General features: G+C 35.0%; 1 protein-coding gene and 2 non-coding genes across 3 annotated transcripts in view; 2 read left to right on the forward strand and 1 right to left on the reverse strand.

The window, feature by feature from the left end:
- Positions 1–282: 282 nt before the first annotated feature.
- Positions 283–354, reverse strand: Trnad-guc. Its single transcript has one exon. It is a non-coding gene; the product is annotated as a tRNA-Asp (tRNA).
- Positions 355–471: 117 nt separating this feature from the next.
- Positions 472–543, forward strand: Trnad-guc. The gene has a single exon. It is a non-coding gene; the product is annotated as a tRNA-Asp (tRNA).
- Positions 544–2,318: 1,775 nt separating this feature from the next.
- LOC108141812 (semaphorin-1A) overlaps positions 2,319–26,186 on the forward strand; it is a 140,450-nt gene continuing 116,582 nt past the window's right edge. The window contains 3 exon segments of the mRNA XM_017265389.2: positions 2,319–2,747; positions 3,704–4,379; positions 25,532–26,102. Coding sequence (XP_017120878.1) covers positions 25,868–26,102 — 235 coding nt within the window. The 5' untranslated portion in view covers positions 2,319–2,747; positions 3,704–4,379; positions 25,532–25,867.

Below are 26,186 nucleotides of genomic sequence, written 5' to 3' on the forward strand. Positions count from 1 at the left end.
AATCTTGCTGCACTAAATTATAAAGTTTGGCTTATAGTGTTTTATATAAGAAGGCGTTAGCAAAAATAAAGCAAGTAAATGATTTCAAGTAAAACTAGAAAGATTATGAATAATTACATCTAAAATATAATTAAGAAAAAAGGCTCATGAAGTTTTCAAGCGTCTTTTACAAAGTCAATCCATACAATACTTTACTATATAAAATTTATCTTTAATAGATATTAACTTTAATATTCCTTATAACCATTTTTAAAAACAAAAAAAGAAAAAAAATCAACATCTCTCCCCGACGGGGAATTGAACCCCGGTCTCCCGCGTGACAGGCGGGGATACTAACCACTATACTATCGAGGATGTTGTATCAAGTGCGTCAAACTCGCTATTTCAGCCCGAACTCGGAATGTTTGTTTCAATGCCGTTCGTTCCGAACTTGTGTAATGAAAAAGGTCTTTTGACGATCAGCAAACAACATCCTCGATAGTATAGTGGTTAGTATCCCCGCCTGTCACGCGGGAGACCGGGGTTCAATTCCCCGTCGGGGAGAGATGTTGATCTTTTTTCTTTTTTATTTGTAAATGTTGATTTTGTTTTTCATTTTTATTTGTGAACATTTTTAACAAAGAATAATTAAACAAATAAATTTTTTATAAATTGAAGACAAAAACTATATAATAATGTTTTAAGCCAATACTGGATATAATATTTAGATACAAAAATCTCAAAACGTAAGCAAATACCTTGACACCCGGGAGAAATTAAAAATAACATAGTTTTTGGTGGAATATATTGATTGTTTATGAAACTTTCAAGCTGTTTCTGAGCAAGAAACTTGTCAAAGTGCAACAGAACTGTAAAACACATGCTGAAATAATGTAAAATACAATAACTATTATTTCGACAGACCTGTTATTGCATGTTACTAATTCCGCAATTTCATTTAGTTTTAAAAAAAGTTTGAAATTTGGCGGGCTGTAAAGTAGGGACGGATTTTTTAGTCCGAATTTCGAGAGCATTTGGTGAGAATGCGGTCTTAGTATCTGGTAACACTAGCTTGCATTCGTATTCGTGAGTGTTTGTATTTGGATTTGTGTGGTTCGTATTTTAACTTACGCATTTTAGAGAAATCAGCAAAATATTATGATAAACATCTCAATCATTACAAAAACCGTGCATTGAATAAACAATAACTGCAAGCTTGTGAAAGTGAATGAATGCAATTGTAAATTATAAATAAAGCAATACATATAAACCGCCGGCAAAAACAGAGAGCGGATTTTTAAGAGAGAAACACAGAGCGGATGAAGTAGAGTTGCCAGGTTTTCGATGGGCACTACATTCAAAACTGGTACAATTTGAATGTTATTTCGCGATCAAATAAAGTTTTAAAGGCAAAAGATGCCAAAATCGTTAATAGGTGGTGAACTGAAATGTTTTTTTTTTGTGGATAAACAAATTTTCTCTGTGCTAATTTTCGTGTTTATTTATTTGTTTATGTTTTGGAAGCACGTGCTAAGAGTTCGTTGCCATACAAATATTCGGTCACAAACGCCCTTGACACGCGCAGTCTTACCCGCGCCCACTGAGAGAGGAACGGTGGAAGTGACTTTCCAGTTACTGTTATTTGATTGGGTTTTAAATTAGAATAACTTTTTAAATTTAGCAGAACGCTCCCAAGAATTAAATACACTAACGGCTAGATTTTTAAAAAGTTCGGAGGCCTAACATTAAAAAAAGTGATTTGGCTAAAAGGGAATAATAGTGTGTAGAGCGAAAGAGAGTGTTAATGAGTGGAATAGCGAGCAAAATGTTGACTCTCTTTTAAGTCGAAAGAATCTCTTTTACAATTGCTAATCCAAAGAATATGATAGTTTCAAAAACTAAAACCTATTTTTTCTAGAACCATTTTTGTTATATATCTGATTAAATAATAATGTATTTTTTTTTAAATAACCGGTTAATTACCGTAAAATCTTATCTTTAATCAACAAATACACAAAATTGACGTAAAGAATATGGTGTGAGGTTGTTCATCTTGAAAATGTACATCATATTTACACGATTCCAGATTTAAACAATTAACAAGTATTTCAAAAAATATTTATTTTATTTACAAAACGGTTAACAGTTCTAAAATATAACATTAGTACGAATTCACTTAACAGGCTAAGAGAGCTTTTTTAGTGGGTGGGAGAGCGCAGAGAGAGAGGGAGAAATCCAGCAATAAACTGACTAACGCCATCGAAATGCACTAGCAACACGGTTTCCTAACAAAACGAATTGCGAGAGAATGAGAGTTCTTACAGACAGAGAGACTCAACTCACGCGGCTCGACGTGGATGTTCGATTCGAACACATTTGGCTGGGAAAGTGCCAGGAAAAGTCCCATCCGACTATATTCCACTTTCATTCGAAAATTTAACGCCCGCGCTGCAGGCGCGTTGCTCCGGTTGAGAAATATCACAATAAAAAAAATATCACTAAAAACAACGATATTGGATAAATCACCGGGAAATATATCGAAAAACGATATTTGGTTTCTTGTAAAAATATTGTTTTCTAAGATATTTTCATGCATTTTTCGGGATCCGGCAAAAAAGATACACCTCTATCTTTCGCGTTGATAAACAAATTACAGCACCGAAACGAATTTGTCGCGCAATTTGTGAAAAAGTTATTGGTCTATTGTGTACATTAATTAGTTAATGGGTAATTGCTCAATTTATAAACATGTGCAATTGAGTGCAAGTGTGAGTGCATGTGTAACAATAATAAAGCCCAAAATTGGTCAATTGCAATAGCAATCACAAAAAAAATCAGATAATATCGAAAATAAGAAATAAGAAATCACAAATTGAAAAAAACAGTGTTTTAGACAAAGTTAAAGCCGCAAGAAAGCTAATCCAAAAAATTTACAATTTCGGCAGTTTTCCACATATTTTTCATTGATTTTTCGCCTGGCGCGCACACCTCCTTTGGGAGTGAGCAGGAGGGCGAGAGAGTTAGAGAGAGAGAAGCAATGCTTTTTGTCCTCTGTTTTGTGTACGTTTTGGCAATGGAACAGTAGCCCTCTCAGGCTCTCTCAGTCTCTCGTTCTCTCGCTCTCTCACCTCTCCCTGGCTGGATTATCCTTTTTTATATTTTGTTTATTTCCCTATTTTCCTGGCCACGTTTTGTGCTCACCATTCGTTTCGCTGCATTTCATTCTCGCAGCGTTTCAAATTGGCCACACACCGACTCAGAGAGTGAGAGAGAGAGAGCAGCTGCTTTCTCTCACACCCACCCCCCGCATAATGTTTTTCTGCTCTGCCCTATGCTCCCCTATTCGCATCTCTCTGCAGCCGTTGTCCTTTGTCCGCAGCGCGTTGCCAACCGAAAAAAATTTACAGTGCGGTTGTCATAATAAGAAATTAATCACGAAAAGAATTCAGAATTAACAACTAAAGTTCTTTCAAAGTACTTAATTTTCAAATCTTTTTTTGATGAAACCTAAAGAGCAGTTGTTTGCCTCTTCGCTGCATAAACATATATGTACATATGTTTCTGTGCCATTGACAAAGTAGACAAATTATATTTAAATTAAAATTAACACCACGCTCAAAAAAATCGATTTGGTTTTCTTCTAAGTAAAATATGTAGTTCACTGCGGCTTTAACTTTTGATTAAGAAACAAATATCTAATCCAGTGTCTTTCCCCTGCCCACAGTACTCAAGCCAGAAACAAAGTGGATAAAGGAAAATAAATAAGGAAAAACCAAGGAAAATATGCTCAGAAAACGCAGCCGTAGCCTACTTATCGCATAAAAAGCCGGTACGGATTCGTTAAGGGATTGCCATATAATCGCCGTCGCGTTAATTGCGCCCCGCCCCCTGCATCCCGATTATATATCCGACTAACTGTTATCGCGACCGTGTGTGTGTGTGTGTCTGCCTCTGTGTGCGTGAGCCTCTGTATTCTGTACATATGTACAATATTTGTCGTCGTCGTCGTGTATCGTTGTTGTTGTTCTTGCTGTTATCCTTATTATGCATCGTCCGCTGGCATTAATCTGCGTATAAAGTATAAAATATAAAAAATTTGTGTTCTTCGGTGTTGTCTCGTGTAAGTGTCTATAATTTGTTTAAGTACGACAAGCGATCGGTGCGAATCAAAAAATTATCCTGTCTGTGTGTGAAAATTGATAATAACGCTATCGAAACAACAACAGCAACAACCAAATCAATCAATCAACGTCAGAAAAAACCAACAAACAAGAAGTACTGGGACTGCTAAATTTGTCAATCTTCAAATCATTTTGGATCCAGGCGTCCACCGAGTTTCAACTGTTCAAAAAAAAGAATTCAGTTCATAAAATCTATTTTATTGGAAACCATTTGAAAAGGTGAGTTTTTAATGCTTTATTTATGTTTAACAATAAAGGGTTCTGATTTTTTTTTGATAGTTTCTTAGTTTGTTACAGATATGTACAAGAAAAGCAAAAGATTTTTTAAAAATCCTTTAACACAAGCAAAGTAAATCGTTATAAATGCATTTGTATCTAAGCTTTCGATGGCTTTGATATTTGTAAGCTGATTAACTGAAGAGTGCAACTTTTGAAAATAAAAATTCAGTAAAAATATAAAACCATGAAAATACTGGCTCAGTTGTGACATTTCAACGTGTATATCGTCAGCGGGTATATTTTTTCAAGGACGATTATTTATAAACTAAACTATTATTTAGAAACAAATTGAAATGACTTTATATTCGAAAAAGAAAATTTGTCAATCTCGAAAGGGAGCCTAAAGTTTGGTTTATTATTTAAAAGTGGTGTTTAGATATAGGAACTTTAACTGAGGCGGGTAAGACAAAACATATTTCCAAATCTTAATTCTCTGGAAAATGAACAGCAGAAGTTTAGAGCTCGAAAAGTGTTTTGAAATTGGGATTTAAAATGTGACGTTGACATTCCCAAAATGTCAGTTAAGTAGTTAACATCGGTCACGTATTGTCCTTTTTCCACGTTCTAAGATAAGGAAGAGCAGATATTGGGAGGATTAAAGTAAAGTCCATTTGATATTTGCGTGTGCCACACACTACTTCACTAGTGCGAAAGAAACAGCTGTAGAGTCCGACTCATTAGGACGAAACGAAAATGGTAGAAGTGCATTTTGCAGACAGATAACCTGCCACACACAGCAGGGGATATCGGAGCTCAGACACAGATACAAAACAGAGCAATTTCCATTTGAAATGTAAACAAAACACGCTGATACCCGCACAGTGGAACCGATGATTAGACGGTCGGAAAAAACAAAAGCGAACCGAACACTTAAGATACAGTTACAGTGGAACCACAAAAAGAGACCGCAAACTGATTTAAGTGAATATCAGTCTTTGTAAATATCAGTCTACTTAACACGAGTTGTTATTTCAATTAGAATGTGTTTGTTGGGAAACTCAAAAAAAAAAAAAAAACAATTTCAAAATCTTGCAAAATGGATTCTTGTCATAGTTCAATTTTCAAGATTTAAAAACCCAAAGACACTTTACAGAATTTTAATATAATATTTATGATGCGTATTTATTTTTACGAATTAATGTAAATAAATATTTTGGTGGACTTCAATTTTTTCGGCGCCTAACCAAACAGAAAAAATTCATTCAACCCGTGAGTCAGATTTAGTTTTTCTTTGCCCGTATTGATGTCAGAATTACTTAACCGATTTCACAGTTGTAATCTGTTCTTTTTCTATAATTGTATAATTTTTTCATCTATTCATTCTCGCTGCCAGATACACTGTAGATTGGAGAAATGTTTGTCGTCATCGTTTTTGATAGCTCTAATCTTATAATCGCTTGCATGTTCAGGCATCTGACCAACAGACATCTACGCTAATCCGCTATGATTAGCTTAATGGGACTTTGTTTCTTAGGTTTTAGGTCCCCTTTTTTTAAAGATATTCGTTTCATGAAATGTTATCTGAATTTATAATGGTAATTTGAAATCCCTGAATTATGGAAATGTAAAATAATACTATACAAAAATAATCTATACGAATCTGATGAGAAAAGTGATAGAATTGATGATATTTAAAATTACTTTTATTTAATAATTAACCTATAGTTTAAAAAAAATTGTTTGTCTCCCATTGTGAAATAGTTTGTTTGCTTAGTCTGTGGTTTAGATGACTCCGGACTGCTGCCATTTAACCATCTTCCCCCATTCCAAGCTATTTCACATTTTCCTAACCATGTATCTAAGCTATGTATCTAAGTATATCCAAAGAAGCCCGTATGTTTTGTATTATGTTACACAAATATTTAAGCTGCCTTAAGTAGATACAACGAAACGCGTTCAAGATACACAAATATAGAAAGAAAGACCCAAGGAAAAGAGGAACAACAACAACAACAATAACAACGCCTCGGAAAGAAAAGTTACATTTTAGTTAAATGTGCGGGTGCTGAGCCCAGTAGGAGTTGGATATTCACTTCTCCCCTGGCAAACAAAAACTAGAAAAGCTAAAGTCGTGCAATAAGTTATCGCTACCCCAAATAAATGGATGGGCAGACTAGCATATAGATAGATTAAACGGCAAATTCAAATTGAGTTGGCCTGCAAAAATGTCAAATTGGCTACAAATTGTTTAAATCATTTGCAGTGATGCTTTAACAAAAAAAAAAAAAAAATACATTAATGTTACACATTTAATTTCTACCGCTTAGCAAACTTAATTATCAATATTTGCTTGTCCTCAATCAAAACGAAATTCATTTAGAATAATTACTAAAGGTTTTATATGGTTTTATATGGTTATTCGAACTAAAATCAATATTTATATTTGTGGCAAATTAAAATGATAGAGGAAGAACGTTTAAAAAGGTATATATTTAAAAAATACTTAAAGTTTCTTTAGAGTTAATGCAATTAATGCAAATAAATCGTTCCACAAAACTATTTAGAAAAACACAAATGGATAAAAACTTGTTCCGAGCATTTTTTAAAGTAGCAAATGCACAAATTATTAACCGATTTTTATGTCGCCCAAGGGTAAAATTTAACTATTGTTATTTATAAATACATTTGACTGGAAAGAGCTGTAAAAAACAACCAGCACTGACTGTATGTGCCTTCTACTCGGTTTTCCTTTATCCAACTGTCTAACTGGTTCTTACTTGGGAATTTGGTAGCTGTTGGTCTTTTTTCCTTTTGCTGTTGTTTGCTATTTGTATAAGTTGTCTGCCGATGATCTTCTTTTTGTTGTTGTCTGTCGATACAATTTTCCGTCTTTTTGTTATCCATTGATACGCATATCGTTTGCCATTTGCCCCCACCCTAAACCAATTCAATTCAATTTCTACGATTTCATCTCGGTCAGAATGCAAGCTGGCAAAAACAGAAAAAAACAAAAATAAAACTTCACTTCCATGAGATGTGCCACTGTGCTAGCCAACAACGGTCCGCATGCTTATGCTAATAAATTTCAATAAATTCATGAATTATTTTACGGCCTAAATCTTGCTCGTTTGTTCTCTATGCATTTGTATCTGTATCTAGTGATGTTTTTTTTTGTTTGTTGCTGCTGTAATCTGACTAATACGCAGTGCAGTAACAGTTGCTTTTACCAGAATTTATAGTCTAAAACACAAGCAAATAACCCAGAAAGGGATAAATAAGAAAAAGCTAAATTCGTTTCGTTTTTACAAAGCTGACCCTGTGGGCGTTTTGTACTAATCAAGATACACGAGTCTAAAATGTTGTTTTAGTTCTTTCTATCTCTATGACCCATATTCTTGTCGTTTTTTTTTCCACTTTTACCAATTAAGCTTAAAACATGAATTATTTACCTTTGCGGGGAATAAGCTTAAAGTTTTTATTGTAAAATGACGGAATTATTTATCATTACTTATTTATTTATAAAAGAACACGTAGAAGCATTGCATACATTTTTGGTTAAATTGTATCAATAGCTTAAAAAATGAAGAATGAAAATTTGGTAATCAAAGTAAATATAGGTATATTATGTAAGCCAACCAATATCAATGATATAGGAAAAACATAGATTGTTATATACCAAAACACCCAAATTAAGAAAGGAATTTCGTCCCTGTGCCTCATCATTAATTTGATTATAATCATTATTCCTTGTCAGCTTGGGTAAAATTAAATGTGGATAACAATATAGACGAAGAATTTTAGGTAAACAAGAAGGCAAAAAAACACTAATAAATAAAAGGACAGAGAAAAACAAACAATGACTTAGAGGTAAAAAAAAAAACAAAATATTCGTCGCCTGGCGTGTTGACCAAATTAAGACCGCAAGTGGCTAGCAACCAAAATGATTGATTTAATGACGGTATCATTGACACTCGAATCGAGCGGCTATTCCGGCCACACCTAGCTTGGATTTGGAAAAATGAGGGGATGGCAAGGACAAATGGATTCCGCTTAATTAAATCTAGAAAAAGAAAACATAAAGTTGAGTTATTGCGTGATTTTTTGTGTAAAATTATAACTTGAACTGACGTGCTCATTAATAAAAAATTTGATCAATACTTACCTACAATATTTGATAGTTGTTATTTTGTATGAATAACAATATAATATAACGAGTAAAAGGTCACTGAATTTAAGCGTAAAATGTGAATAAAACTAAATGGAAAAGGCTCATTAACGCATAAGTTAAAAAATGGTTCATTAATATTGTATATACCTTTTCCTGGTATAATACAAATTTGTTTAATTTTTTTCCCGCATACAAATTCATTGCGCTCACGATATGGAATTTGTTAAAAAGACAATAAAATCGCAATTAAAATTTCCACTTAATCTAAAATCACTAGCACAATTAAAATTATGAATACATTATTATTTTAATAATTAAATTATTATAGAATGTTTGCGTTTAAGAGATTTTCTCTTGGCCCCAATCCCTAGCCCTTTCCTTTTCACCAACATTTTGTGTATGGCTCGCGTGTGTAAAGTTAATTGAAAAAAAGTAAACAACAAAAGCGGTTAAATTTCTTTTTATGGCATTCTTTTTAATGAACCCATTGACTTATATCAGTGCGCTTCCGCACAGTTGAAAGCCACGGGAAAATTTTTTTTATAATATTCTTTGTTTATGACTTTATGGCATACTTCATTTTAATTATTTATTTAACTAACAGCTTTAGCGCGTGCTTCACCACATTTCCAAATAATTTTTTTTTATGTCCACTTACTCCTCTTTTCAGCACTTGCATTTATTTTTAGTGGTTTATAATACAATTTACTATCTTAATTTATGACATTATTTGAAAAGCATAAAGTGTATACATGTAAACATGTACTTGTGTTTAGTTTAATCAAAAACAATTGTAAAATAGCTTGTATAGGATTCTATATAATATTTATTTGCATTGAATTGCTAATTAAACTCAATAACATTCTCAGAACTAAATTAAATTGACAAATTACATAGATGAGGGATAAAAGGGTGTGGAAGTGGAATTTTGCAATGCGATGGGTCATAGTGGAAACCACATCAAGTCGAAATTACAATTTGTCCATGCGTTTGTTAATTTAATTTTCCCGGTTTGAGCACATTTGCTTTTAATTAATTATTTATTTTCTTTTGCCTGGTTGTATGATAAACAAATTAACATTTACTGTAATGATTTTGAATAAATGCAATTTATATATTATTGATAAAATTACAAATATAATATTAAATATATTTTTCGTAGGTTTTTTTGTAAATTTATCAAAAAATCAATACTAAGCAAGCAACTATTAATAATATTTAGTAAAATAGAAAATACATTGTTATTTATTTATTACTTACATAAATTTAATTTGCAGACTAGAAATGGTCCATAAAAAATTCCTAAGAAATTAATATATATTAAAATATTTTTTTTTTATGTTCATGTATTGTTAAACGTGAAAAATGTAGCTATTATCATGATAGTATCAAACAGGTATTAATTTTTCATTACAAAAAAATATCGATAAAAGCGAGCAAAAAAAATTGGAGTGAAAATCAGTTAATAAATTGAATGGTTGTTGTGGGTGGCGTTGGGTGAACATAGAGAAACTACGATAAAAAGGCTCAAAATAAATAAACGCAAATGCAAAAACAGACATACTAAATTTGGCGATAAAACCATAAAAACCAGAGAACACAAATTTCAAGCAATTAAATATTCAATGTTTGCCATTTTTTCCTGCATTTATTTATGTGAATATACAGACACATAGAAACTTGTTCACAAATGAATGCAAATTTTTTTGGTTTTCCCCCATATTTGCATACAGTTTTCATGGCGTTTGTTTTAATCTTGGTTATTATTTTTAGTCCGCAAGTTTCCCTTCATTTTATTGATATTATAAATTATGGGTTGTGCGAATTATGGAAAATGCTTTTAACCGCTTTATTTTTTCAACGTTTCCCGTTTGGCCCATTCGATGAAGAATTTAATTTTTACGATTATATAAGCAGCTTCCATGGAGGTTTTATACTGTTTTTAATCGCAGATAAAAAATATATAACCATTATTTTAGCTTTTTCTTTTTATTTTAAAGAAAGACGGCCATTAAAATGCATTTGCTATTTTATTTTTAAATATTATAAAAATATTGATTCACCTTTTTTAAATATTTTTTTTAAACTATATTTTCTTTAAAAATACTCCCCATCTGAGAGAGCGAAAAAAACGAAAAAAAAAGTTAAATCACACTTTCTCGTCTTTTCGAAGAAAAATCCACAATGCTAAAAAAGTGAATATTTCTTGGAAAACATAAAACATTTGAACATAATATAAACTTTTTAAAGTCCGCAATAATGAAATGGGCAAATGAGCAATGCACAAATTTTGTAGTGCTCTTTACAGGCGGAATACGAGTCGAACAAGGACTCATTCTCCATTTGGCACAAGCATCATTAACAACGAACCTTTTTAAAAAAAGGGTCTAACCCCGAAAAAACATATATTTCGGTAATGCATACACGAATTTGCATTGTGAGTTGAGAATCAACCCCCATAAAGAATGTCTGGTTTGGGTTCACACCGGTTAAAGTGCACTCAACGCTGAAAGTTGCGACAGCTGCAAATTGGACTTTTTAAAAACGTTGCAGGGAATTCTCATTCCATCGTTTTTTTTTTTTTTTTGGCAAAGCCCGGGGCAACGCCACCGCATTTAACCCATGAGGGTCCATGGCGCTTAGTAATTTGAGCATAATTGGATTAAGCCTGAAGTGAAAAACGCCAAGATGGAAAATTGTGTGCATAATAAAAGATGAGGGGGAGAATTCAGCTTCATTTGGTCTATTTCATCTCAATTAAAATTGAAATTCAAATTTAAATTGAAAATGTAAATTCCTTCTTTGCTGGGCGGCAAGACATCCTTTGGCCTGCTGGCCTGTGAAAACATTGAGCGTCGGCTTGTGGTAGTTTTCATTCTTGGCTCATCTAATGGAAGCACAATTTGTTGAGCAAAAGTTATAAAATTAACACTTAAATGCTTCCAGATGTTGGCCCACTGCTTTTCTCTTTCTCCCCAAAAGTGTGTGTGTGAACTGAACAGGCTAATAGATCTGAATGCGACACATGTTGTGCCGATGTACGAACCATTAGGGTCACCAAATGTTGCCAAGGCAAAATCTAATAACAATAAATTGAACTCTGCCAATTTGCGAGGCCAACACGTGTGTGAAGTCCTTAACATTTTCCCTTGCTGTAATCCAATATGCCAATCAAAAATAAACGGAGAGTGCAAACAAAATTATATTTAATTGTTTTCTAGTTGATTGAGTTGTTAATCAATTATTAAGGTTAGCTATCACTTAATGCTTTAATTATCTTTTTTTATTCAATAAAATTTTCCTTAATTGTTTTAAATTTGTAATAATATTTTTTTTTAAACTTAAACTGAAAATTCAGTGAGTTACTGTGTTGTACCCGAGATAACTTTTTATACAGTAAAAAATATTGATAACCTCCGATATTCTTGATCGTTTAACATCAAAACATCATAAAACTCTTCTTTTTTGTTGCCTGAAAAAGTATTAAATAACTCAACAAATTGTACACAAAGTAGCAAAAAATTTTTTTGGGTTTAGCTACTTATAAAAAAGGACTAAACGCAATAAAAGGTAGGGTTGAAAATCAGAAAAATAGAAAAGAGCCAAAGGAAAAGACGACAAGTCTCGGCGAATGGGAAACTTTTCTTTTAAAAAGTTACGTACACTGGATGACACTTCTGCTGGAGGGAATGAGGGGTAGGTAGGCAGTGGAAGTCTTGGCCAGATGTTGCCAGGAAAACATTAAAAGTGCAACGCCGGCGAAAACTTATTTACTTTTTCACATTTCGCAGCACTTGACTGGCCGGGTTGAGCGAACGGGGATGCGGCTTTTCAAGTTGGACTCCAAAAACCCCTCACAACCTTACTACATCCCTCCAGCCAATGCATTTTCCGTGGTCTCACTCCGGAAGGCACACAGAAAAAAATTTTGTTTGACTTGATAATATTTGAGGACTCACAAAAATAGCATTTATGGAATAAATAAATTTTTTATAGGCTTAACCAACACTTACCAAAATACAATTGGTTATTGCGATGATATATTTTACATTTTCGGTGACTGAGTTGTTTGTTCAAGTAAAATATAAATTTTATTTTAATATTTTTGGCTTTTTAACATTTTCTTGTGTGCTACAAATTATGTAGTTCGTTTTAACTTACACTGTACCCACATTTCGTTCAGTGTATTATGGCAACGAGTGTGATAGCAGGCGGTAGCTTCTTGACAAGTTTGAAATTTCAATTAAATTCATTTGAACTGCGGCCGGACTTCGTGGGTTCGGTCTCTGGTAATGAGCAGGCCAGCCACCGTAATGGCATCTTAGTTGATGCAGCCAAATGATTGCAGAGTGTGTGTTCTTGGATGTTGTCAAAGTTCTGTTGTGAAGTTTGCGGGTCGAAAGGTATAACAGAGCGCTGAAAACCTTTGGCAAGTCACAGTGGTTGCTAAAAATAAGGGAACGCTAAAAAAAAATATTTTTTTTAAAAAGTTAAAAATAAATTTTATGTTCTTAATTATTTTTTACAAATTGGATTTTTAAAACAAAATATAAACACTTGCAAGAATTATGCATTCTTTACCTATATTAAAGTGTGCACTACACTTAAATACTAAATCAACTTTGATTATGAAAAGATTATTCAATTTTAGCATTACGAATTATATAAATTTTAAAAAAATGTTGGAGAGTTCTTAAATTAACAAGTTGCTTGTAGAATTAAGGTTATTGAAGCAGACTTGAAATTATTAACCGATAGGTCAAAATAAAACCGAGTTTAATATAATAAGAATGGTGTGAATAACATTCGAAGCCACTGTGCCAGCAATTTTACCCAACCCACTGTGACATTCGAGACTCAAAGCAGTTGGCCAGTCGAGATGGGCCCACAGCGTTGACAACTCCGCTGGAAGTTGGTGGGTTAATGGGTTGACAGCCAAGGGGGTTGGAATGAGTGGTTGGGGATGTGGCATATACCACCGTGGTGGTCCACTGGTCAAGTGCAGTTCCATGTTGTTGCATTTCTCTGGCGAGGATCGCCCTCTTGAATGTGGTCCGAGCAAATTGTGCCGTCGCCGTCGTCGTCGACCAAACGGAAAATGTCTTCATCTTCATCAATCAAAGCCCTGGCATCTGACACTCGAGTCACTCATGCAGTCACTCAGCTCAATTCAATTCCCAGAGACAAAGCTGCCCCGCCCCCTTTCCGTTGGGTTTTCGTCTTGTTGCTAAATTCCAATTACAAGTGCAACAACTAAGTGCATCAAGTCCACTTTCCTGCCACACAAATGAACTTTCCTCGGCAGCCATCATTCAAAGTGTTTCCATTCATTTTGCTTTGTTGACATCAAAAAAGTTTACAAGATGTGGGATGCACAAAAATCACAAAGTTAAAGATGCAGAAAAAATATAAATATAAAAACATACATACGTTAAACTGAACGGAAGAGTAATATTTTGAATGGCATTTGAAATATTTTATAATAAAAATCCAAACGCTTACTTAAAATGTTATAATATATTCCGGACTAATTTTAATTCGTTAACAATTTATTCTTATCCAAAAGGACTGATTAGGACTGATTAAAAGAAAGATACCTTTGACTTGAATTTAAATATCTATCAAACTTAGAAGCTAATTTAATCGTTTTTCAAACAAATTGTATTAAGTAAAAAAGTAGGTAATGGAAAATACGACTCCTTTTTTATTTAACCCAAAAAATATCTTAAAGCTTACACTTTGAATTAAAGAACTTAATTTAACATTTGTCGTGGAGTTATCTTTTCTTAATACATAACCATTTAAAGTAGCCAGCTGTTTTATTTGCATAGGTTCGTGAAAATGGTTATTTATTATTTTGAATAATATTGTTCAATATCTGTGTTGTTCCTACAATTAAAGCTGGCTTTCTGTATCCCGTTCCCCATGTTTTCTATCCCAAATTTCGCTGGCATTTGCTTATGTCAGCAACTGATATTGTGTGGTTGCTGCCACACCCCCACCTCGTCTGCCTTTATCTCCTGCTGCTTTGGCTCAGCTTGGGGCCTGCAATATACATATATTCGGGCGTGTGTGCGACCACCAGCCGCATTTCCGTCGAGATATAGCCCCCTTATCTTCCCCCGACAGTTGGTTGTCATTTGGCTTTGGTCTCGAGCTGCTGCTTAATTATTACAGCATAAATTATCAGCGTCTTGAGATGTGGCCAGAACAGCGCTGAGTATGATTCACTCACTTAATGTAGCCCAAAGTCTCGATTTGCATACTAAGAGGCTTTTGTCGGTGGTCAAATCCCCTTCCTTTTAACCCCACCGCTGTGCTTAACCCGCGAGTAATGCAGATAACACTCGCTTACACACGAACACATAATTCTTTGCCTTTGTGTTTACTGGAATTTATTGAAATTGATTTCGTTCGGCTCTTTTCTTTATCGACGTTGAGACTCTGGGACATTACATTCGATCATTTAGGCAGGCAGGCGGCATTCGATTCCGGTTTTTATTCTCTCCTTTTCCATGTGATTTATTGATTTCTTCCCATTGTTGTTGCTGTAACACTAATGGCGGTAGGTTAAAGTTAGGTTACGGGAGATGATATAAAAAGTACAGTGGTTTCACCAAAAATGTTACATTTAAAACCTTTTTTTTAATAACTAAGTTTAATTTTATTGAACCTGTAGTTTTCGTTATACAAGTACAAATACATTTTTGCTAATAATACGAAACCCAAAAATTAAATTTGGAAACCTTATAAGTGTGGGAAAGAAAGGGGTTGAATTAAATTACACAAAAGAACTAAAGTGGTTTTCTCAATTGAAACCGAATTACGGTTTCCAATTTGCCAAGAACCACTGTATTGCCATTGGCTTTGGTTAGGAGCATCGATTTGCTCCGGTTTGGATGGGGTGTCGGCTTTCATTTTGATGGTTTGATGAGTGAGTTAGACACATTTTGCCTGTCCCTCTTTTTTTCAGTAAGCCAGGTTGATTTTGCCGTGGGAATTCGTAATTTCGTATGCAAGATGTGTGCGACAGGAGGCGAGGCTTTTTGATGAATTTTCCGCTTCTTTTTTGCGCTCACCCCATATCCTAAGTAAATATGATGGGTAATTTCTTTTTAAAGGTTCTGCGTGGGCCATTAGGGGAATTACAATATCACTGTTGCTCAGGCCGCAGTTCCGTCACGAAAATGAAATTAAATTGGAAATGCTTAGTTTTTATTCCTATGTTCTTTTATTCCCACGAGTTGAGCTTCATTTAATATAATCTTAAACCTTTCTTCTCTCTTTGCAGGTAATAATGATGATTTAAATAATGGTTAACATAAAAGCGGTACTAAATGCTAAAGGATGGATGTATTTGAACTTATTGTATAATACTTAGTGAATTAAACAAGCTAATTGTTTTATGAAATCAAAACAGGATATGGAAATGTTTTGATAACTAAATTTCAAATTATTTTTAAAAATAACCTTTAAATTTACAAATTTGTTATATATTTTAAATATATAATTAATTATTAATCCATTACCCAAAGTGACTTGCCAAATGTTTCTGCAGGTATACAGTTTTCAATTATTTTGTAAATGACATATGATTTTGTGAGATTCAAATTTGCGTTGCCTGTCTGGCGAAAGTCAGCTTTTTTGATTGGGCCAAAAAAGACAGGGAAGAGAACTCATGAGCTATTGGGGAAGATGCCAACAAAAAAGTCAAGCATTCAAGAAATGACAACAGAAATGTTCCTTTTTCCCCCCGCATTGCCCCCTCATTTCACAGTCAGATTTTTGCAAAAACAACAGCAAACAGAATTCCCATGGCACGCGCTGGCGACACTTTCAAGGAGCAAACATTTTTGCGGGACGGGGTGGCGAGGGCAAGTGGGTGGGAAAAGCCAAGGGCGCGCGTTTCTTGCATGTTGTGAATTTTCCTTTTTTGTTTGGACAAAAATACGGGGGGCTAAGCAAGGGAGCGAGGACAGAGTCATGCCACAAGGAGGGTAGTAAAAGCGTGTACCGTTGTACAAACATTACATAAAAATATTAAATTTATGATGCAATAAAAAAAACAGTGTTAACAGCATGGGGATAGAAAGAGAGAGAGAGAGAGAGAAAGAGAGAGAGAAGGCGTGGGCGAGGCATGCGTGTGTGCGTGCTTGAAACGCCTTCATATTCGAGCACCCCCAGTGGGGAATAACCCAAAAGGAATTAACAACCAAAGAAGAAAATTATGAACGAAGGCAGAACTATTGCTTGGATATTCATATCCCTGCTAATCTGTCTAAAACAGAAAAAGAAAATATTTTTTATCTTGTGTTTTTGATTTTATTATAAAATTTGAATAAAAAAAATGTATATTTAAATTTTACCTTCTCAATTTTTCAAATTTAAAACCAGTTTACCACGTTTGTAGTTTTAAAATGCCGAAACAACTTAAGGAAATGTTTTGGCGAAAAAAGTAGACATAGCGTGGAATTGAACCCGGCAATTTTGCCACCCACAAGGGTTTCTATGTTTCGGAAACAATCTAAAATCAATTTAAAATCAATTGATGCTTAAAAACAAACAGAACTAAGAAGCTTAACTTATTTAATTTTTAATTGGAGTCCAACCAACACCCCTCGTTAGGACAGAAAAAAAAATACCTAATGAGAGCACCCCAAGGATATAATAAACACTCAAACAGGACTTCAGCCGAAGTGACCAACTGAACTGGACCAACCGGTTTCGATAAAAACAGTCATGGCAGTCAGCAACCCCCTGGAAATGATCTTTAGAGCGGAAAATGAAAAAAGAAAACTTCTATCGATGTCAACTGTGTGCAAAGCCCTCGAGTCAAACGAGATTAAAGGGATGCTATATAGCCAAATAAGGGTGGTGCCACGCAGGCAATCGGTGGTGTCACGTACCTCGAACCTTTTGGGTTTTTATTTATTTCCCACTCATCTTCTATTTTGCCGTCTGTCGGCTTGCTTTGACTTTTGACAGCCCCCGAAAAATTTGTGGAAATTCATGTTGATGTTCGTTCTCTTCCAATTTTTGGGCTGCGAAAGGATCAGGCGGGACAGTAGGGAATATCTTTCGTAATATGAGCACGTGCCATCATCCAAAGAGCTATCGCCCTTCGAAGAAATGTCCTTTTGATGGGTTACCATTTTACCCTTTCGTATTTGTTTTAATCTTTTTTAGGTCAGCAGGATTTTAAGCAAATTCAAAAAAGTTTTAAGATTCTCTGAACAATAAATTCTTAGATTAGCACACTATAGTACTAGAACTGTTTATATTTACCTCTGAAAAATGTTGTGGTTCTTTAAATTTTGTATTTGTTTGAGTGTACTGCAGCAAACGTTTTTCAAAGCACCTTGAAACTAAATCCCCACTTCAACAGACGGACACCCCTGTAACTCGACGCAATGGGAAAATGGGCAACCACACTCAGCGTTGCATTCACCATCCATCAATTTGCATTTTCCCCATTGTTGGGGTGGTTCGTTCTTTCACGGGTTGCCAATTTGCATTCCATATAATGAACGGAACAACACAACTATTATGCAATCTCATGCTGGGTGGTGGAAGGAGATGGTCTGTTTTGGGGTTGAAAGTTGGTAAATAATCCCAAACACGCGACGACTAGCAGCGCCAACAACAATATTTCCTATTCGAAATCTCGTAAATCAATTTTTTTTCCACATTCTAATTATGTGATTAAGTGATTTATGGGTTTTTGTCCCAGCTGAAATGGGGCGGTGGCGCCACCTCATGCTCGTCCTCTTTTTCCTGATTCCATTGACCCTGCTCAACATTTTTGCTCCTGCTCGTTTTTATTATTTGTTTGTTGCTGTTTGAACTCTTGAAGAGCGAAAATATAAATTTATGGTTGCACCAAACCGAAAAAAAGGAGAGGAACAAAATGTGTCCGTGACATTTATGATGTGACACAATGTGTACCTAGCTCACCCTCTCCTGGTTACCCCGTATCCTTCACCGATTCTATGTCCTTGTCCGCTCACCATAAATATGAAAAAATTGTTTACTTTTTGGTAGCTCTGAGTGGCTTAATTTATGTTTGTTCGATTTTCTTGGAAGCCTTGAAATTGTCGCTGGTTTTTAAGTCAGAGTCTTTCTCTTTGGACTTTTTATTAGCTTCCACATCTTAGTTTTTAAGTTATGAGTTTTATTGCCCTTAATTGATGACCTCCCATTGATGCCCACAAAGTGTTTCCTCAATGTGTTTCTCCTTCTCCAAATTGATTGAGTCGATCGTAAATACATTTAGTACGCTTCTTTCAAGTACCGTTCTCCACATTTTCCCCGTGTTATTTAATGCCCCTTCATTCAGGTTAAGTATTCCACTAATTTGTGACAAACATCAAAATGATGTAAGTTCAAATCTGGTCACCCCAAAAATGTGGCTTGGTTTGGGGCTTTTTTTTTAATATTTTATGACTCGCTCTTTCAGCGGTCTTGTTTGTATCATGCTACACTTGATAAGGTCAAAAAGATGTGGATGATTGATTGTGCTTTCCTGGTTTTGTTAATGGTTAACTTTTCATCGCTTTGTAAATGTCAACTTTGTTGAATGGGTGGGTTTCAAATTCAAATTTATTTCTAGCCACGTTTTGTTTAAGGGCGCTGCGTGGGTTGATCGTTTGGGTATTGAACCAATGTTCGAATGTTTTTTGAGAAATTCTAATCACTTGCTTTAATGTTTAAGATGTAAATTATTGTTTTGATTGTCACGAGTTTTATAAATCTCTTTAATCCTCGTATATCAATATCACTTTATACGACTTTAGAGGATTACCAGTCTCGGCTTCATTATTTATGAGCGAGCTTAAACCGAAAGTAAACAGGCGGCCAAAAAGGCCAAGTCAAATGGTCCATCAAGTGGCATTGGGCATACGCAAAATTTCAGGGGATTATCAAATGCAAAAGAGCTGAGAGTGCTTGCTTGCCCCTTCTTGAAGCCCATAAATCATGGAATCAAAGTGCCACATTTTTGACTGAGTTTTGTGGCGGGGAAGGGGGAAGGGGGAAGGGGAAATGCGTTAAGCCCTTTGGCCGAGGTCTAACACGTACTAAATGCTTGTCAACAGCAGAGAGAGATGGAAAGCGGGCAACGTGACAGTGCGCAGACGTGACGTGGAAAGTATTTATGGGAAAATATTTGTTCAAAATTTTCTAACTGATTGTGTTGGACAGACAGGCACAGAACGAAAAGGGAAATGTAAATTGATTTTCAGCATAGAATAAATACAGGAAGTGTTTCAATGCAAATGTTATGATAGATTTGAGTAGGAAACTTAAGTGCCTACAATTCAATTTCGAATTTTCATTACTCTGTCCTTAGGGCAAAAGGTGGCTTTTACTTTTTATTCAATCATCATTTTAACGTGCCGTGTTTATTAAAAATACCAGCATTGCAACGCCGTAAGGAATGTTTATAGAACGCAACTTCCCTTGGCCACTCAAATTGAAGGACTTTTGCTTAACTATGTTTTCCTTTTATATCTCATTCGTTCTATCATCAAATTTCAAATTGGTTTCCATGCAGTTTTGCATAAAATTCCAAGGACTCCGGCGGCGTGCAACTTTTCCCCTCTGGAAAATTGCTCGCTGAGAGCATCAATTTGCATGTTTGCAAAGTGTGAGCTGCAAAAACGAAATTAATAATGAATCGACTAGAGGAATCAGCATCAAACTTATCCATAACAAGCAAGAAAACAAACAGGCAAGTGGGAGAGGCAAAGAGGAGAGAGAGAGAGCAAAATGCAAAGTACAAGAAAATGCATCTGCACAAAGTGTTGCCAAAAATGGAAAGGACGGAAGTTCCGAAAACTTGAGCAACCACAAAAGAATGAAATTCAAGTTGCTTGGGCAACATTAACTGAGAGGGCCAACAATGGGAGCTGGCCACAAGAAAAGTACAACAATAAATAGCATTATGCTAATCCAGGCCAACCAGAATGCGGCAGAAGTAAGGAAAAGCTTTTTGGTCTGGTCCTTCCATTTCCCTTCCGAAAGGAAAGCATTAGCTCCTGTCGGGAGTTGGGGCAGCAGCTGCCAGGGAGACAGTCCGGAATCGGAATAATAATTGCGAGGGAAAACAGCGTCCAGCACCAGTCCTGGCTAACTAACTAAGTAGTATTTACTAAAAAATAAGTCACAACAACCACAACAAAGCAAGCAATTGCCAGCCCAACTCCGAAGTAGAGACTGGTCGGAAAAAATTCCGAGAACGTGTCATGGCATAAGAAATAAGTATTAAATCCCCTCGAAGCACTGTGCTCAAGCTTTTTCAGTAGGACAATAAACTCCCAGCTCCAAATGAGCTTTGAATGCTGCAGAGCAGATAAATTAGCAGATGAGATGGGATCGAGATAAGATAATGCTAATTAAACAGGACTTGCAGGAGAAAACGCGCCATTAAATTCAAGGGAATTCTTGGTTTTCAAGGGAAGAACTATTGGCTGTTTATACCCGTTACTCGTAGAGTATACCCTTTTATATGGTATTCGTTGAAAAGTATATTACTGGTAGAAGGAAGCATTTCTGACCATATTAAGTATATATATTCTTGAGATGGATCAATAGTCTGGAGATTTTAAGTTTATTGGCTGAGTAACGGGTATCTAATAGTCGGGAAACTCGACTGAAGCATTTTCTCTTGTTTTGTATTAAATTTGTTAGGCAAATGCTTTAAAATACTTATCAAACATAAGCAAGTGCTCCTCATCTATCAAAATAACTCTTAATATCTAGAATCTATTTCACATAATAGTTATAACATTCAGAGATTCAACATAATGGATAAATATATCATCATGCCGCTAGCGGCGTTTCAAAACGCAATTCAAATGCTTAATGTTTATTTTTGCAAAATCATAAATTTCAATTATTTAGATTTAGATCGCAAAATTTATGGTTAAGCTATACCCACATGCAAGCAACATGTTGGATTGTTATAAGCCTTAAAAATTCCATTATGATTATTTGCTCTAGTACCACCACCCCCATTCCTTACGAGATGAACATAAAACACGAAACACAAACAAAGACATATGGACCAAGATAAGGACACAAAGTTTTCTAAACGAATAAATCTGTTTGTCTTTGGTGCCAGGACACAAACACGCACGCACTCAGACATGCTGCTAAAAATTGTAAAATATTTTCAAACACAGAGACAGACATAAGCAAAGCTAATAAATGAGAACTTTTGCGCGACAACGAGAGCAAATCCCATTTTTACAAGGATATGAAGGAGCTCAGGAGCTCACTGCAGGCCAAAAACCCGGGAAAAACACAAAGAGGCGAAAACACAACAAATGGCTGCAGGATATGCAGACAAGACAAACAAGTCACGAACCAAAACCAAGGCGAAAAATAAAGCGATAAAACACAGCAACTGAAAATGAAGAAAAACTCGTCGGGCCGCAAAAGATTTGCAACATAAATATTTCCCATGGCAGACAAACGATAACAAAAAACACAAATGGGAAACAAAACGTAAATTGCGGCATTTATTTGTATATTAAGAGCTGATTTTTTGCGCTCACTCTTGTGTTATTTGCAATGGCGGCGGCCATTTTGCAAAAGCCTGCAACAAAATGGCGGCCGCAAAAAACAAATTGCATTGCCTGATGAGTGTTAAGTGAGAGGGTGAATGGGTGAAAGTGGTAAAAGGGAATGGGGGTAAAGGGCTGGGAAAACTGAAATCGCAAACTGATGCCAGTGCAATTTTTTATACTCGGAAATCTCAGGGGCAATCGTGACACACTAAACCCCTTTAGAATGCATTATTTTGTGATGCCCCCGAATATCTATCTATCTATATGTTTTTTAGTTTCTAAAAACTTGTAATGATTAATGCACTGGCAAATGTCGAAATTAAAATTCCAAAAGGTATCAATTTGTTTGGTATTATTTTATTTATTACCGAGAATTCACTTTTAGCAACTTCAAAAAGTATTTTGTGTCTAATTACTAAATGTTTTTGCAAGCAAAAAGAATTTATAGATTTTCGTTGTGACTTATTAAATTATCTTCACTACACTTTATATACATTTTCCTCTTAAAAAACAATAATGGAAAGCTAAGACTAAGCAAATACTAAAATATTGAATTGTTTGGCACACTAAAAATATTTAAAAAAAAAGCTTTACGGCTATAACGCATCAATGCATCTCTGCATGAATTACAAACAAAAGAACTGTGTTAATAACATGTGGCTTTAGAAATCAATCAATAAATACCAACAAATAAATTTATAAATGTAATTGCTTAATCTCAGCAGGGTATTATTCTGACGCCATTCCACTAAAGCCAAGTTCGTTTGGGTTTGTTTTGCGTCATTGTTGTTTTCTTTTCAACTGGCATTATTTTTGAGTAATATGCGCAATGCATCAGGCTCAGACGCAGGATCTGGACCCAGTCTTTCTTCCTGCCAACCACTCGCTGGCAATGTTATTGTTGTTTGCATTTGTTGTTTAAACACACACACACACATACTCTCTCTCACACACACTTGACATATTCGTGCTGTCTGCAGGGATTCGAGGCATTTAATTTTTGGTAGCCATTTACAGACCCAAGGCCCCTAAGTCCTTACCCAACGGAAAATTCTGTTTTCCCTGCGGCAACTGCAGTGCAGTTGCAGTTGAAAAGGCCGACCCCCGTGGGCGTGGCATTGCCTCATTTTTAGTTGCCTGTTTTTCTGTCTGCCTCTACATGAAAAATAATTTTAAATGCCTGGAAAACGTCTCTTTTTTGATGGCTACCCCAAAAATGTTTTATGTTTGTACTTTGTAAGCGGGTTACAAGCTGAAATAGTAGATGGGTTCCGAATGCTTAGCTCTAAATTATTCCAAAACATTGTGATCTGTGTGCAGGAATTGTAGCAATGCCAGCTAAATGAGAAACACAATTAGTTTTTGACTTATGAAAATGGTTCAGAGAATATGTGCCATTTTACGTAATGTAAATTATAACAAAATTTTACCATTTTGTGGGAAATGATAATTATAAAATATTTTCTTCATGACCATAAACAAGGCTTATGCAAAACAGTTCGTTATTAAAAAGTAACATTTTGACTCCGGAAATCGATTTGGTTCTTTTATAGAAAGTTTTTCCTAAAGCTCTTCCCATAATTTACTCATGATTTTCTGACACTATTCAGCTGTTAATCATTTGACAAGCTTATATGCATGTCCTTTTTATTGGCACTTCAAACATATATCGACTGCACTCGATAGTTACTGGTTTACTGTTCAGTGACAGCGTTTTTAGTTTAATTTTGCGTGAACACTTACAGGTACTCAACTAACACATGGCCACTTATACTCGCTTCAAACATATCCACATCCATGCCGTGGCAAGTGTGTCTGTCTGCTCTTTATCTAAACTAACAATCGGCAAAGTGTAGCTGCAACAGCAAAAACAGCATGTGAACTGCAAAGTGGATACTCGACTTTTATATATATTTATAACCCTTTCACCTCTCGTCCGTTTTGGGTCATTCTGGTAATGGGTACTGTTAGGTACTGAAGGGTATATATTAAGTATTCCGATTACGAAAATTAAAGCTTATATGGTTAAACTTCAAAATAATACATTTATAACAAACCGAACGTATTTATTTGGTAAAAGTTTTTGCTACTAACGAATTATATATATTTTTGTAATACGTTTAATTCACTACAGAAAGTTACCCTGAAGCAAAATGATTATTCAAGTCAAAAAAATGTTTGAAAAATAATTTTAAAGATGTTTTAGATAACTTGAAGTTGGTTTGTTGTTCGTGGGTAATTTTTTTATTTTTTCGTAAGCTAAAATTTTGTACCTACCTTTTAACTAAATTTGTAGTGTCTACTAGTAACCAACCTTTCGAAGTCGATAACAATTTTCTTCGATTGCAAAAGCTTAACACCTTTAAAAAAAGACTTTAAGAAGATGTAAGTTTAATTAGCGGGTATTTTGTAGCCTTTTTCATGCATTTTCTTGTTGGCACCTAGGCGCTTTGTTGACGTCATAATTAGAACAGATGCACATGACTTGGAAAAACAAATTGCACTGCACTGTGGCCACCCGGCCACACCCACCTCAAAGTTCACCTGTGGCAGATTTATGACACCGAATAACCCCGTTCCACCTCTTTCCCCTCCACCCCTCACCTTTTCAACCCCTTCGGTGTGCTAGATTTGTACATTTTCGTGCTACATTTTAATTTCTCTACATGGCTGGGGGTGCAGGTGGGTGGGTTTGGGTTCTGGGTGTTCTGAAAAACTCATTAACTGTGCACGCTACTTGGCACCTTTTCTCTTCTCACCCACTCTTTGCCTGCTTTCTTTATCCGCCTTTCTCCGCCTTTTTTTCGTTTATTCTTCCTGCCTTTCAGTTTCTTTTCGCCTTGCCTTGTCCTCGCTCTCTTCATTTATATAATTTTTGCCAGTTCTTACGCTTTTCCATTTGTGGGCGAAGGTCGCTAAACTTATCTGCATGGAAAAAAAAAAACAATTTCTGCGACTCCCCAATTGGAGGGCGTGGCCATGTGCGTGTGTGTGTTGTTTGTGTGAGTGTGCACACACACGATTGCACAATAAGCCGATTTAAGAACGCAGAGGGTAGGCAAAAGACCTAAATTAAATCGAGCACAAAATGTATGCATGCCAAATTGAAAAATGCTAAAATAGGGGATAAGATATTGGGTTAAATTATTCAAAAACTTAGTATCAAAGAAGGAGCAAAAACACCAAATTCCATATTTATTGCATTTATAAAATGCATACAACTTTAAGATTCAAAGAAATGTAAATTGTTCCGCGTTCTTTGTTCGACAAAGGGTCTTCTTTGCTTAAAATAATAATTTATACAATATTTTTAAGATAAGCTAACAAATAGCTCATACGTCATGTATACCAAATGTCTTAACTGCATTTTATAACAAATTCACATTCCTTATTTTTTTCTTTTTCTCTCTTTGCAGATATGACTGAACTTTCATCCTTCAACGCATTTGTTTTTCCATAAATAAATAAATCCCAGAGACAAACTAAAACCTGTTGTAAACAAACGAGTAAAAGTTGTTAAATAAAGAATTAATCAATATATTTGCCATACTTAATATCCATTTATCGATTAAAGTAAATTCAGACGCAGTAACTCTAAATCACGCACAGCCAATCCAAAACAAAAATAAAATCAAATCCATTTAAATACAATAAAGTTAGACGAAAAGCACACACAGAAAATCAACAATAATAAATGTTGCAAATTTAATCAAACCCAACTGAAATTTAACACAATTTTATGCAAAGTAGAAATGTTAAATTTACACAACACAAACCACAATAACAACAGCGCCAAGAACAAGCATAACAACAGCCATAAAATGCATTTGAAAAGTGCAACGGCAAAAGCAACAATAATGAAACATAAGTTAAGCAAATTTTACGGATACGGTTGGATGCAAGTCTTCCTACTACTTACAGTCCTCGTGATTGGTAATCAAAGTGCCTGGCAGGAGAATATACGACCAAAACTTTACGTTGAATTAGGTGAGTACAGTACCAAAAAATGCATACATAAATATATTTGACATCTTATTTTTTAAAATAAATAAATAGTCATTCAATTTACCA

Source organism: Drosophila elegans, unplaced genomic scaffold (genome assembly GCF_018152505.1).
Source record: "Drosophila elegans isolate 14027-0461.03 unplaced genomic scaffold, ASM1815250v1 contig_814, whole genome shotgun sequence".
Classification (NCBI taxonomy): domain Eukaryota; kingdom Metazoa; phylum Arthropoda; class Insecta; order Diptera; family Drosophilidae; genus Drosophila; species Drosophila elegans.